Source organism: Rhinoraja longicauda, chromosome 17 (genome assembly GCF_053455715.1).
Source record: "Rhinoraja longicauda isolate Sanriku21f chromosome 17, sRhiLon1.1, whole genome shotgun sequence".
NCBI classification, from domain to species: domain Eukaryota; kingdom Metazoa; phylum Chordata; class Chondrichthyes; order Rajiformes; family Arhynchobatidae; genus Rhinoraja; species Rhinoraja longicauda.
Window position 1 is genome coordinate 16,669,617 of NC_135969.1, and position 13,212 is coordinate 16,682,828.

Genomic DNA, 13,212 nt, shown 5'->3' on the forward strand with positions numbered 1-13,212 from the left:
GGCGCTGTAAGGCAGCAATGCCATCGCGTTGTCTCTGTGTTGTACTGTTCTCTATTCCATTTTAACTCTGTGATTCTGTCCTTTAGGAACCTGTTGGTCCTCCCACGCCCAAACGACCTCGAGGAAGACCGATAGGCAGTAAGAACAAGGAACCTCGAGCCGTGCAAAAGGTACCTGGGACCAAAGGAACACTTTACATTCTTCTGCCATTTTACAGTCTTTAGACTTTAGATATACAGCGCGGAAACAGGGCCTTTCCCCCCACTGAGTCCAGCAATCACCCCGTACACTAACACTATCCTGCACACTAGGGGCAATTTACAATTTTTTTTTACCAAAGCCAATTAACCTATAAATTTGCACGCCTTTGTAGCGTGGAAGGAAACCGGATCACCCGGAGAAAACCCATGCAGGTCACAGGGAGAAAGGTACAAACTCCATGCGGCAGCACCCGTAGTCAGGATCGATCCTGGGTCTCTGGCAGTGTAGGGCAGCAGCTCCGTGCCATTGTGCCGCCCCCTGGGGTCATCGAGTTAAATGGTGCGAAAACAAGCCCTTCGGCCCAGCTTGGCCTTGGTGATCCAGTTGTCTACCTGAGCTGGTCCCATGTGCCTGTGTTTGGCCCTTACCCTTCCGAACCTTGCTTATCCCTGTACCTGTCTAAAGCGGCCACTGACCTTGCCATTGTTCATTTGTCCATCTGAGGGCTGCCACGGGGAAAATGCTCAGGAAAGATGCTGGGTTGCTTATGAAAGTAGGCAGCAATCGAAGACAGGAGGGAGATCAGAGGTGCAAAGGGACTTGGGAGTGCTGGTGCAGGATTCCCAAAAGTTAATTTTTAAGTCAAATCAGTAGTAAGGAAGGCAAATGCAATGTTGCCATTTATTTCAAGAGGGATGAATACAAAAAACAGGGATGTAATGCTGAGGCTTTATAAGGCACTGGTCAGACCGCATTTGGAGCATTGTGAGCAGTTTTGGGCCCCATATTGGAGGAACGATGTGCTGGTGTTGGAGAGTGTCCAGAGGAGGTTTACGTGAATGATCCCAGGAATGATTGGATTAACATATGCTGATCGTTTTGAAGGCACTGGACCTGTACGCACTGGAGTTTAGAGGGATGAGGTGGGAACCTCATTGAAACTTACCGAATAGTGAAAGTCCTGGATAAAATGTGGAGAGGATGTTTCCACTAGTGGGAGAGTCTAGGACCAGAGTGCCATAGCCTCAGAATAAAAGGACGTTGCTTTTGGAAGAAGAATGAGGGTTTTGTTTTGTTATTGTCACCTGCACTGAAGTATGGTGGCTTGTGATGCAAACCGATCAGATATAGTATACATAAATACTATCAACCACAATAGCTTTAAGGAGATAGCTTTATGGTGAAGGGGGCAAAGCTTAAAAGCAAAGATACTAGAGGAGCAAGATGAACCACTCCGTCGAAATCGCCTATAGTGAAGTGTAGTACGCAAAGGAGCGCAACGTCCGCCATTTTAGTAAGCAAAACCCACCATTCGATATGCCTCTCACAGTGTAATCAGTATTTGGGGGGAACAGTATGTGTGATGATACCATAAAAATGCAGAATATATCTCATCTGCCAATTCACAGATTTTTGTTCTTTTTCTTTTTAAATGTTTCTGCAAGTTTCTGCCTACTAAAATGGCGCCACGACATACTACGTTTTTTAGGATCGAGTGGTCTATCTTGCTCTGCTCTATTATCTTTGGTTTAAAGGAGATAAGTTCATAAGTGGTAGGAGCAGAATCAGTCCATTCGGCCCATCAAGTCTACTCTGCCATTCAATCATGGCTGATCTATCTTTCCCTTTCAACCCCATTCTCCTGCCTTCTCCCCCATAACCCCTCACACCCTTACTAATCAAATGTGCAGGACAACCTTTTTACGCAGAGTGGTGGCTTTCTGGAAGGGATATGGATTTTGTGCAAGTGGATAAGAGATGGACCTGGCATCATGATCGGCACTCTTGTTAATGTAGTTGAACTAACTTGCTGCTGTCTGGATTTCTTCTCGCAGAGAGTAGAGCCACCAAGAGTCAAACGGCCCAGAGGAAGACCAAGGAAATGGGTGAGTGACAAAATGGCGACGAGCCTTATTCAACAAGATGGCTTCCTAGTTGTTGGACCACTGGGACTGTGATGCTTGTGTTCATTTACTTGTGCACTATTGGTGGTAAGAGCAATGTGGAAAGGTGCTTTGGCTACTCAGGCCTTTGACTGCGTTAGAACTACGAGCCGGGTCGGAGTTCCAGAGCCCCGGCCGCAGAGGGCAAATCCGACCCTCCAATCGGGCCCGGAAATCCTGATGAGGTCGAAATCGGCCGCCTCACCTGGCTTATGCGCCAGTGATCGGCAGGACTTCCGGGGAGGGATTTTGCCCAGATTAAAGGAGCGGGGGGGGGGGGGGGGGGGGGGGGGGGGGAGGGGACACCATCAGTTGCTGGAACATTTGTGGTGGACCTGTATCTAAACCATGCAAAGATCTTTCTTCGATTGTTGTTTCTCTGTTGAACAGATGTGGGCATCTCTGATGTCAGAATTTACTGCCTTGAGTAGCTTTTTATGAACGTTTGCAGATTCTACATCCCTGCCTGTAACATGCTCCCATTTATCCATTATGTGAACTAGGGTGGTGAATCTGTGGAATTCTTTGCCACAGAAGGCTGTGGAGGCAAAGTCAGTGGATATATTTAAGGCAGAGATAGATAGATTCTTGCTTAGTATGGGTGTTAGAGATTATGGGGAGAAGGTAGGAGAATGGGATTAGAAGGGAGAGATAGATCAGCAATGATTGAATGGCGGAGTAGACCTTTGATGGGCCGAATGGCTTAATTCTACTATCATTTATGATCTTATGATTTTATGGCCATCTAATCCCATGGATTAACATGGCTTGCAACATGATTTAAGGGTTTGGTTAACATCTCAAACAGTTTTGGACGATATCTCGCAGCATCTGATGCTATAATCTCCAAGGAGATTAGTTACCCGCAGGGCTGCAATGGTCTAAGGACAGAGGACCAACTCTTAAGAAAAGGTGCAGAGAAGATTTATGAGGATGTTGCCAGGACTCGCGGGCCTGAGCTACAGGGGGAGGTTCAGTAGGCTAGGACTATTCCATGGAACACAGGAGGATGACGGGTGATCTTATAGAGGTTGTCAAAATCATGAGAGGAATAGATCGGGTAGACACATAGTCTCTTGCCCAGAGTAGGGGAATTGAGAACCATTGGTTAAAGGTGAGGGGGAAAAGATTTAATAGGAACCTGAGGGATAACTTTTTCACACAAAGGGTGGTGGGTGTATAGAATGAGCTGCCGGAGTATGTGAGGCAGGAACTATCATGATTTTTAAGAAACATTTAGACAGGTACATGGATAGAACAGGTTTAGAAGGATATGGGCCAAACGCAGGCAGGTGGGACTAGTTTAGAGGGGACATGTTGGTCGGTGTGGGTAAATAGGGCCGAGGGGCCTGTTTCCATGCTGTATGACTCTATAAACTGCGACAATGAAAGTGATGCTTTGAAGTGATTCCTCCCATCCAAATGCCCCGTTCACAAAACAGATGGGAATAAAGGAGTTTACGGGGAATTCTTGATGTGTTTTTAATTAATTGTAAGAAGGGCAGTGAATGCAATGTTGTGGATACCAATGGCAGTAATTGGTATGCATCAGAATGCAATTAAAACATCACAACAACCTCCCCCATAAACAACTGAAACTTATTTCCCATCTGGGCTTTTACAGGTGGTGATTTTTGACATTTATTGTCAGGCAGTGTGCTTTCAATTAGCCCCACTGAAGCTTTTTAACAAGGTGTGTGTGTGTGTGCGTGTGTGTGTGTGTGTGTGTGTGTGTGTGTGTGTGTGTGTGTGTGCGCACATGTGCACGCGCATGTGTGTGCATGTTTGTGCACGTGCGCACACACAAGTGTGCTCGTGTGTGCGTGCATGTGTGTGCACATGTGTGTAACTGATCTCCTCTGCCTATGCATGATCCATATCCCTCCATTCCCTACACTTCCATGTGCCTATCTTAGAGCCCCTTAAACGCCACTATCGTATCTACCTCCACCACCACCTGTGGCAGTTTGTTGCAGGCCCCATGTATCTTGTGTAACTTGCCCCACACATCTCCATTAAACGTTCCCCCTCTCACATAATATCTGTGCCCTCCGGTGTTGAACATTTCCGCACTGGGAAAAGGGCTCTGACTGTCTACCCTTTCTATGCCTCTCAATGTTATACACTTCTATCAGGACCAAAGATACTAGAGGAGCAAGATGGACCACTCCATTGAAATCGCCTACACTGGTGTAGTACGCAACAGAGCGAATTGGCCGCCATTTTAGTAGGCAAAACCCACCGTTCGCAATGCCTCTCGCAGTGTAATCAGTGTTTTGTGGGAACAGTGCGTGTGATGATACAATAAAAATGCAGAATATATCTCATCTGTCAATTCACAGATTTTTGTTATTTTTCTTTTAAACTTTTTCTGCAAGTTTCTGCCTACTAAAATGGCGCCATGACATTAGATTTTAGATTTAGATTTAGAGATACAGCGCAGAAACAGGCCCTTCAGCCCACCGGGTCCGCGCCGCCCAGCGATCCCCGCACACTAACACTATCCTACATCCACTAGGGATAATTTTTACATTTGCCCAGCCAATTAACCTACGTCTTTGGAGTGTGGGAGGAAACCGAAGATCTTGGAGAAAACCCACGCAGGTCACGGGGAGAACGTACAAACTCCGTACAGACGGCGCCCGTAGTCAGGATCGAACCTGAGTCTCCAGCGCTGCATTCGCTGTAAGGCAGCAACTCTACCGCTGGGCCACCGTGCCGCACGGCATACTATGGTTTTTAGGGTCGAGTGGTCTATCTTGCTTCTCTAGTATCTTTGATCAGGACTCCCTCAACCTCTGACGATCCAGAGAAAGCAATCCAAGTCTGTGCAACCACTCCCTGTTGCTGAATGTCTCTACTCCAGGCAGCACACTGGTCATGGTTCCTTGCACTCTCCCCCATAACATTCTCCCAGATATGAAATCTGCCTGCTCTGGCTGGCCCTTCAACCATCTGCCTCTCTCTATCCAAATTCTAATCTGGTCATGATTTTGAAATCTTCCATTAAATCTCTTCTTGACCCAGGGAGAACGTTTCCAGCTTCTTGTGGAGTTGAAATCCTTTTAATGCAGGAAAAATGTTCTGGTAAATTTTAATGAAAATCAGGAGAAAAAAAACCTCAGACGCTGGAAATCAGATTTTTTAAAAAAAAAGAATGCTGGAGATAGTCAGAAGGTCAGGCAACACATGTGGATGAAGAAACAGTATTAATGTCTCAGATTATAGGCACCGTCGGAATGTGTGACAAAAGTCGCCCCTTTAGGCTCCTATTAAATCTTTCACCCCTCACCTTAAACCTATGTCCTCTGGGTCTGGATTCCCCAACTCTGGATTAAAGACTCTGCATTCACCCTATCTATTCCCCTTATGATTTTATGCTGTCTGTATGGAGTTTGCACGTTCTCCCTGTGACCGTGTGGGTTTCCTCCCACATTCCAAAGACACAATACACAATAGGTGCAGGAGTAGGCCATTCGGCCCTTCGAGCCGGCACAGCCATTCAATGTGATCATGGCTGATCATTCACAATCAGTACCCCGTTCCTGCCCTCTCCCCATACCCCCTGACTCCGCTATCATTAAGAAGAGCTCTCTCTAGCTCTCTCTTGAAAGCATCCAGAGAATTGGCCTCCGCTGCCTTCTGAGGCAGAGAATTCCACAGATTTACAGCTCTCTGAGTGAAAAAGTTTTTCCGTATCTCCGTTCTAAATGGCCTACCCCTTATTCTTAAACCGTGGCCCCTGGTTCTGGACACCCCCAACATTGGGAACATGTTTCCTGCCTCTAGCATGTCCAACCCCTTAATAATCTTATATGTTTCAATAAGATCCCCTCTCATCCTTCTAAATTCCAGTGTATACAAGCCTCGTCGCGGATTTGTTGGTGAATTGGCTCTCTGTAAAATTGCCCCCTCGTGTGTAGGGAGTGGATACAAAAGTGCGATAACATAGGACTAGCGTGAGTGGGTGATGGATGGTTGACGTGCACCTGTTGGGCTGAAGGACCTGTTTGCATGCTGTATCTTTCAATGTTCAGTCAAAAGGAACACCCATCGAGTCCGTTGATATTCCTCAGAGAGAAAAATCTGCCTCTCTTGCTGGTCTGGTCTGAAGGCCATGCAATGTTATTGACTTTCAATTGCCCTCTGAAATGAAAGCCAGGGTGGGCAGTTAATCCTGGTTTTGCCAAGGATGTCCCTCTCTCGTAAGGGAACAGTGTCAGCTGAGAGTCCAGGTATCAATCTGGTAATAGGCACAAAATGCTGGCGTAACTCAGCGGGACAGGCAGCATCTCTGGAGAGAATGGAACGGGTGGCGGACGTTTTGGGTCAAGATCCTTCTTCAGACTGAGAGTCAGGGCAGAGGGAGTCTAGAGATATGGAAGCACAAGGTGTGAAAACGACAGATCAAAGCAGATGGTGGTAAGGAAATGTAGAATGGTAGATGATAAGGAAATAGACTCTGGTAACATTTCCACCCTGCTCCTTCCAGTATCTCTGCATCCTTCTGAGGGGTTGCTGCTCATCACACTGCAGATGTGGTCAGATGTAATTTGGTAACAATCCATGTAACGGGATCATGGTTTAAAGGAGCAGAGAGTTTAAGGGAGGGGATTCAACAGTTTTAGGCCTCAGCAGCTGCAGGAACAGCTGCCGCTATGTTTTGAGTTGATATTTTCAATCTGGAAAGGGCACAGAAAAGATTCACCAAGATGTCAAGCTGGAAAGGGGTGCAGGGAAGATTTACGAGGATGTTACCAGGACACCAGGGACCTGAGCTGTGGTGAGAGGCCGATATTTTGAGTCAGGATCCTTCTTGGGACTGATTGATGATGAGGGGGTGGGGAGGGAAAGGAAGCTGGGAGTGGGGAGGGACAGGACAAACCGTGGCAGGTAATAGGTGAACACGGGTGAGGGGAGAGTTTGATAGGCCGATGATGGGGCCAAAGGCCAGCGATTAAAGCAGAAGATGTGAGAGAAGGATTGAAGAGTTGCAAATTGTGAAGCCAGAGGAAGGAATGGAGGAAGAGGAGGGGGTAAATAGATGCGAGTGCAGATGGGGCATTGGGGGGCAGGGAGGGGCGGGGAGGAGAAAGGGGAGGGGGAATATTGTTAGAGGTTACCTAAAATGGGAGAATTCAGTGTTCAAATGAAACCAGCTGAGTTATAATGGCTGGCTGGCATGGTCGGGTTGGGCCGAAGGGCCTGTTTTCATGCTGTATGACTATAACTCATGAGTGGAGTAGTTATAAGCTGGGACTATGGGAGAGACCAGAACCTGAGCTGTAAGCTCCAAGGGACCGGGAGAGTGGGGGGGGGGGGGGGGGGGTTGAGATGAAATTGTAATGAATGATTATTTAAACTTCAGACTTTAGTTCAGACTTCAAAGATACAGCGTGGAAACAGGTCCTTTGGCCCACGATTACCCCGTACAATGCTACACACTCGGGACAATTTACAATTTTAACGAAGCCAATTAACCTACAAACCCGCACATCTTTGGAATGTGGGATGAAACCGAAGCACTCGGAGAAAACCCGCGCGGTCTCAGAGAGAATGTACAAACTCGGTACAGGCAGCACCCGTGGTCAGGATCGGACCCGGATCTCTGGCGCTGTAAGGCAGCAACTTGACCGCTGCACCACAGCGTCGCCCCTGTTTAAAAACTGATGTCTTGGTGAAAGTTGCGAAGTTCCCTCAGCAGAGGCTATCAGGTTCAGGGAGGGAGAGGCGCTCCTCCATTGCTGGGATGCAGACCAGGGGTGAAAAGATTAACCTTCTTGTCGTCACCTCTGAGGATTACTCCGTCTCTTCATCTCAACATTGGCGTGAATGCCTGAGCAAACTGGGTGGCCTATTCGTCTGGTGCTTTATCCCCGCTCTCTCCCTGGGCTCCTTCTGCCGTGTGTGTTCCTCACAAGCTTCTTGGTAGCAGATGGCTCTCAGGGTGGGGTTTACATCCGGGCAGTGCAGGGTGTGGAGAGGTCGGCACGGTGGCGCAGCGGTAGAGCTGCTTTTACAGAGGCCAATTAGCCGACAAAACCCGGAGGTGACACAGAACTGATGTAAATGGGCGATTGATGGTCTTTGGGATGTGGGAGGAAACCGGAGCACCCGGAGGAAACCCGTGCGGCCATACCGGGAGAACGGGCGAACTCCACACGCAGGCAGCACCCAAGCTCAGGAACGGCCCTGGGTCTCTGGCGCTGTGAGGCAGAGGCTCCATCTGCCGCACCACTCTGCCGTCCTGTGGATTAACCCTCACCCCACCACAGTTTGCAAACCCTGCCTGGAATCTATTGACTTCCTGAACTAATTGCCTCTCAGTGAAAAATCCAACTGCATTTTAAAGGCAGTTTTCCTATCCTCGTGCTCCATGGTCCGTACTTCAATCCCGCTCCGGGAATGTTAAAGAATGGGAAAAAAAGGTTTAGGGATAGAGGCGGCACTGTGGTGCAGCGGTAGAGTTGCTGCCTTACCGTGCCAAAGACCCGGGTTCGATCCTGACTACACGTGCGGAGTTTGTATGTTCTCCCTGTAACTGAGTGGGTTTTCTCCGGGTGCTCCGGATTCCTCCTACACTCCAAAGACGTACAGGTTTGTAGGTTAATTACCTTCGGTAAGTTGCAAATATTGTCTCCCAAGTGTGTGTAGTTTGGTGTACAGGATGGCCGCTGGTCGGCACGGACTAGATGGGCCGATGGGCCTGTTTCCGCACTATATCTCCAAAGTCTAATTAAGAATTTCTCCAGGAATTTGCCCCATTAGCTGCCGGGAAAAGCAACATTAAACAAGGAAGGCAGACACAAAATGCTGGACTAACTCAGCGGGTCAGACAGCATCTCTGGAGAAAAAGGATGTTTGACGTTTCGGGGTCTGGAGTGGGGTCCCGACCTGAAACGTCGCCCATCCTTTTCCTCCAGAGATGCTGTCTGACCCCACCGAGTTAGTCCAGCATTTTGTGTCTGTCTTCAGTGTAAACCACCATCTGCAGTTCCTTTCCACACGTTAAACAAGGAAGGTTTTGTGGGCCGTCGCTGAGGTCGGTACAGTAATCTCACAGGTTGAGGACTGCGTGCCGAGCAGGCAGTGGGAAAGAGGAAATGTGTTCAATTAGGGGAGGAAAAGCTCAGCCAGGACTCACATTCCAGGGATGCCGCATAAGGGGAACAATAGCTGCCACATTCCCTCTGGTCTCTCAGGCGGAGTCTGTGGCCCAGCCTTGAACAACAGCAGGCCCTTGAAGGGGCAGCCATGACAGACACAGGCAGCCAGCCCCCAGACAGGACAGGCAACACCTCTGGAGAGAAGGAGCGGGGTGACGTTTCGGCCCGAGACCCTTCCTCAGACTGAGAGCCAGGGGAGAGGGGAACTAGTGGTATGAATGGGGGACAGAACCTAAATCGCAGCCGGCACCGATGAGTCAAGAAAGGTGGGGCCCACAATGGTCTATTGTTGGCTGCGCAAGAAGTGATAATGAAGGGCTACATCAGTGAAACTAGCAATACGACTGGCGTGGGGGAGGGACGGACGGAGAGTGAGGGAACGATGTCCAGGGGCAGTGCCAGAGAGACGCAGCGTGGAAACAGTTAAAAATATATATCATTGGCAAAATATATTCTGGATTAGAATGCTGCTACAGGCTTCAGACTAGACTTGAGAGATACAGCGCGGAAACAGGCCCTTCAGCCCACCGAGTCTGTGCCGACCATCGACCACCCCGTACTAACCTACGCATTAGGGACAATTTACAATTTTACCAAAGCCAATTAAGCTACCAACCTGTACGTCTTTGGAGTGTAGGTGGAAACCAGAGCACCCGGAGAAAACCCACGCGGTCACAGGGAGAATGTACAAACTCCGCGCGGAGAGCACCCTTAGTCAGGATCTCTGGTCTCTGGTGCTGTAAGGCAGCAACTCTACCGCTGCGCCACCGTGCCGTATTAACATGTACCACTTGTTCCACCACTTAGCAGAAACAAGCAACTGCAGATGCTCGTTTACAACAAAAAAAGGCACAAAGTGCTGGAGTAGCTCAGTGGGTCAGGCAGCATACCATACATGACCAGCGACCCTACACAAGTACAATGGAAAAATATAGCGTTACAGCATTGTAGCATTGGAGTTGCAGAGAAACTTGTGTAAAAAGTGCAAGGCTGCTGTGTCGTAGGTTGGAGGGTCGGGGTTCGTGACTACACCCTTAGCTTATTTGAGGATTGTTCAGTGGACTGATAACAGTAGCAAATTAAACTACAGTAGAAACAAGCAACTGCAGATGCTGGATTACCAAAGAAAATGCACAAAATGATGTAGTAACTTAGTGGGTCAGGCAGCATCACTGGAGAACTTGGATAGGAGGCATTTCAGACTGAGACCCTTCTTCAGACTGATTGTAGGGAGCGGAGGAGTGGGGGGGGGGCAGAGGAGGGGAGGAAGGTGGGGTGGGGGGAGGCGGGGGAAGAAAACAGGAAAAGGGGAGAGGCAGGACAAAGCGTGGCAGGTAATAGGTGAGCATGCGTTTGATGGGCAGATGGTTGGACAAAGGCCAGAGATTAAAACGGAAGGTGTGAGACGAAAGGATTGAAGAGTTGCGAATTGTGAAACCAGAGGAATGAATGTAGGGGGAGGGGAAGGGTGAGGGGAGAAGTAGGTGAGAGTTCACTTTACGAGGCCAATTAATCTACAAGACCGCACGTCTTTGGGATGTGGGAGGAAACCCGAGCACCCGAAGGAAACTCGCATGGTTACAAGAAGAACGTACATCGGCGGTCATGATCAAACCTGGGTGTCTGATGCAGTGAGTCAGTAGCTCTACTAGCTATGCCACTGTGCGCTGCCCTCATGCATTCATGCATGGTATGAATTGCCTTGAGAGCGCACTGAACAATGTTCTTCACTGTATCTCGGTACACGTGACAGTAATAAATGAGTTGGATACAGCCCTTAGGGCTAACGAAATGGGGTACTGATTTTGGATGGTCAGCCATGATCATTATTGAATGGCGGTGCTGGCTCGAAGTGCCGAATGGCCTACTCCTGCACCTATTTTCTATGTTTCTATGTTTCTAAACCAATAAGCTCGAAAGGGTGCAGAAAAGATTAACGAGGATGTTGCCAGGAGACGAGGGCCTGAGCTATAGGGAAAGGTTGAGCAGGCTAGGACTTTCTTCCTTGCAGCTCTGGAGGATGAGGGATGATCTTATAGAACTGTATAAGACCATGAGAGGAATAGGTCGGGTAAATGCACTGAGTCTTTTACCCAGAGATGGGGAAGCGAGAAGTGGACATAGGTTTAAGGTGAAGGGGGAAAGATTTAATAGGAACTTTAGGGGCAACTTTTTTTACACAAAGGGTGGTGGATGTATGGAACGAGCTGCCAGAGGAGGCAGTCGAGGCAGGTACATGGATTGGATAGGTTTAGAGAGACATGGACCTTACGCAGGCAGGTGGGGCTAATGTAGATTGGACATGTTGGTTGGCATGGGCATGTTGGGCCGAAGGGCCTGTTTCCAAGCTGGGTGTCTCTAATATAAACAGCCCCCTGGTGTGTAGGGAGTGGATGGGAAAGTGGGATAACATAGAACTAGTGTGAATGGGTGATTGATGGTCAGGGTGGACTCGGTATCTCGAAGTACTAAGTACATATCCCACGATTTCGTCGTGAAGCAGGATTTCCCCCCAATCCAGGACTGGCTAATTCCCATGACTCTTATTGTTGGAAAACTCCTAATATCCACTCCCCTGTGTGAACGGATATTTCCTGATTTCACTCGTAAATGGCTTGGCTCTGATTTTTAAGACCTTGGCTCTAAATCCACCCTTTGAAATACTTTACTGTTTTGGACCCACTGAGGGTGCTCTCGCTCCTGGAGATGTTTTATATTTTCTGCCAAATGGAACGTTTTTTTTCCCATAAATTTACGTTCATAAGTGATACCATCAGAATTAGGCCATTCAGCCCATCAGGTCTACTCCGCTATTCAATCTTGGCTGATCTATCTTTCCCTCTCAACCCCATTCTCCTGCCTTCTCCCCATAATCCCTGACACCCGTACTAATCAAGTTCTAGGAGCAGAATTAGGCCATTCGGCCTATCAAGTCTACTCCGCCATCCAATCATGGCTATCTATCTTTCCCTCACAATGCCATTCTCCTACAAAACTCCTACAACATCCCTCACAATGCCATTCTCCTAATTCTGCTCCTAGAACTTGATTAGTACGGGTGTCAGGGATTATGGGGAGAAGGCAGGAGAATGGGGTTGAGAGGGAAAGATAGATCAGCCAAGATTGAATATCAATCTCCACCTCAAAAATATCCATTGACACGGCCTCCACAGCCCTCGGTGGCAATGAATTCCACAGATTCACCACCCTCTGACTGAAGAAATTCCTCCGCATCTCCTTCCTGAAGGTACGTCCTTTTATTCTGAGGCTGTGGCCTCTGGTCCTAGCCTCTCCAACTGGTGGAAACATCCTCTCCACATCTGCTCTATCCAGGCCTAAGGTCACCTCTCTGCCTCGTAAATTCCAAAGAAAAAAGCCTGTCCAACCTCTCCCAAAAACTCAAGCCAGCAATCCCAGGTAAGATCATAGTGAATTTCTTCTGCACCCTTTCCAACTAGGAATGATAGGAGTGGAATTAGGCCATTCGGCCCATCAAGCCTACTCCGCCATTCAATCATGGCTGATCTATCTTTTCCTCTTAACCCCATTCTCCTGCCTTCCCCCCATGACCCCTGACATCCTTTCAAGAGCTGGGTAAACAGAACTGCACACAGTACGCCAAGTGTGTTCCCACCAATGACTTGGGGCCGCACGGTGGTGCAGCGGTAGACTTGCTGCCTTACCACGCTAGAGACCTGGCTTTGATACCGACTACGGTTGCTGTCTATACGGAGTGTGTAGGAGAATGGCATTGTGAGGGAAAGATAGATCAGCCATGATTGAATGGCGGAGTAGACTTGATGGGCCGAATGGCCTAATTCTGCTCCTAGAACTTGTGAACTTATGAACCTATTGAAGTGAACGCTTACTGTCTTTTTCTCAGGGTGGGAATTTCTAAAACT

General features: G+C 48.4%; 1 protein-coding gene across 1 annotated transcript in view; it reads left to right on the forward strand.

The window, feature by feature from the left end:
• LOC144602003 (uncharacterized) overlaps positions 1–13,212 on the forward strand; it is a 63,845-nt gene that overhangs the window by 2,974 nt on the left and 47,659 nt on the right. Inside the window, exons 2-3 of the mRNA XM_078414687.1 lie at positions 87–170; positions 2,037–2,087. Coding sequence (XP_078270813.1) covers positions 87–170; positions 2,037–2,087 — 135 coding nt within the window. The remainder of the gene's footprint in view (positions 1–86; positions 171–2,036; positions 2,088–13,212) is intronic.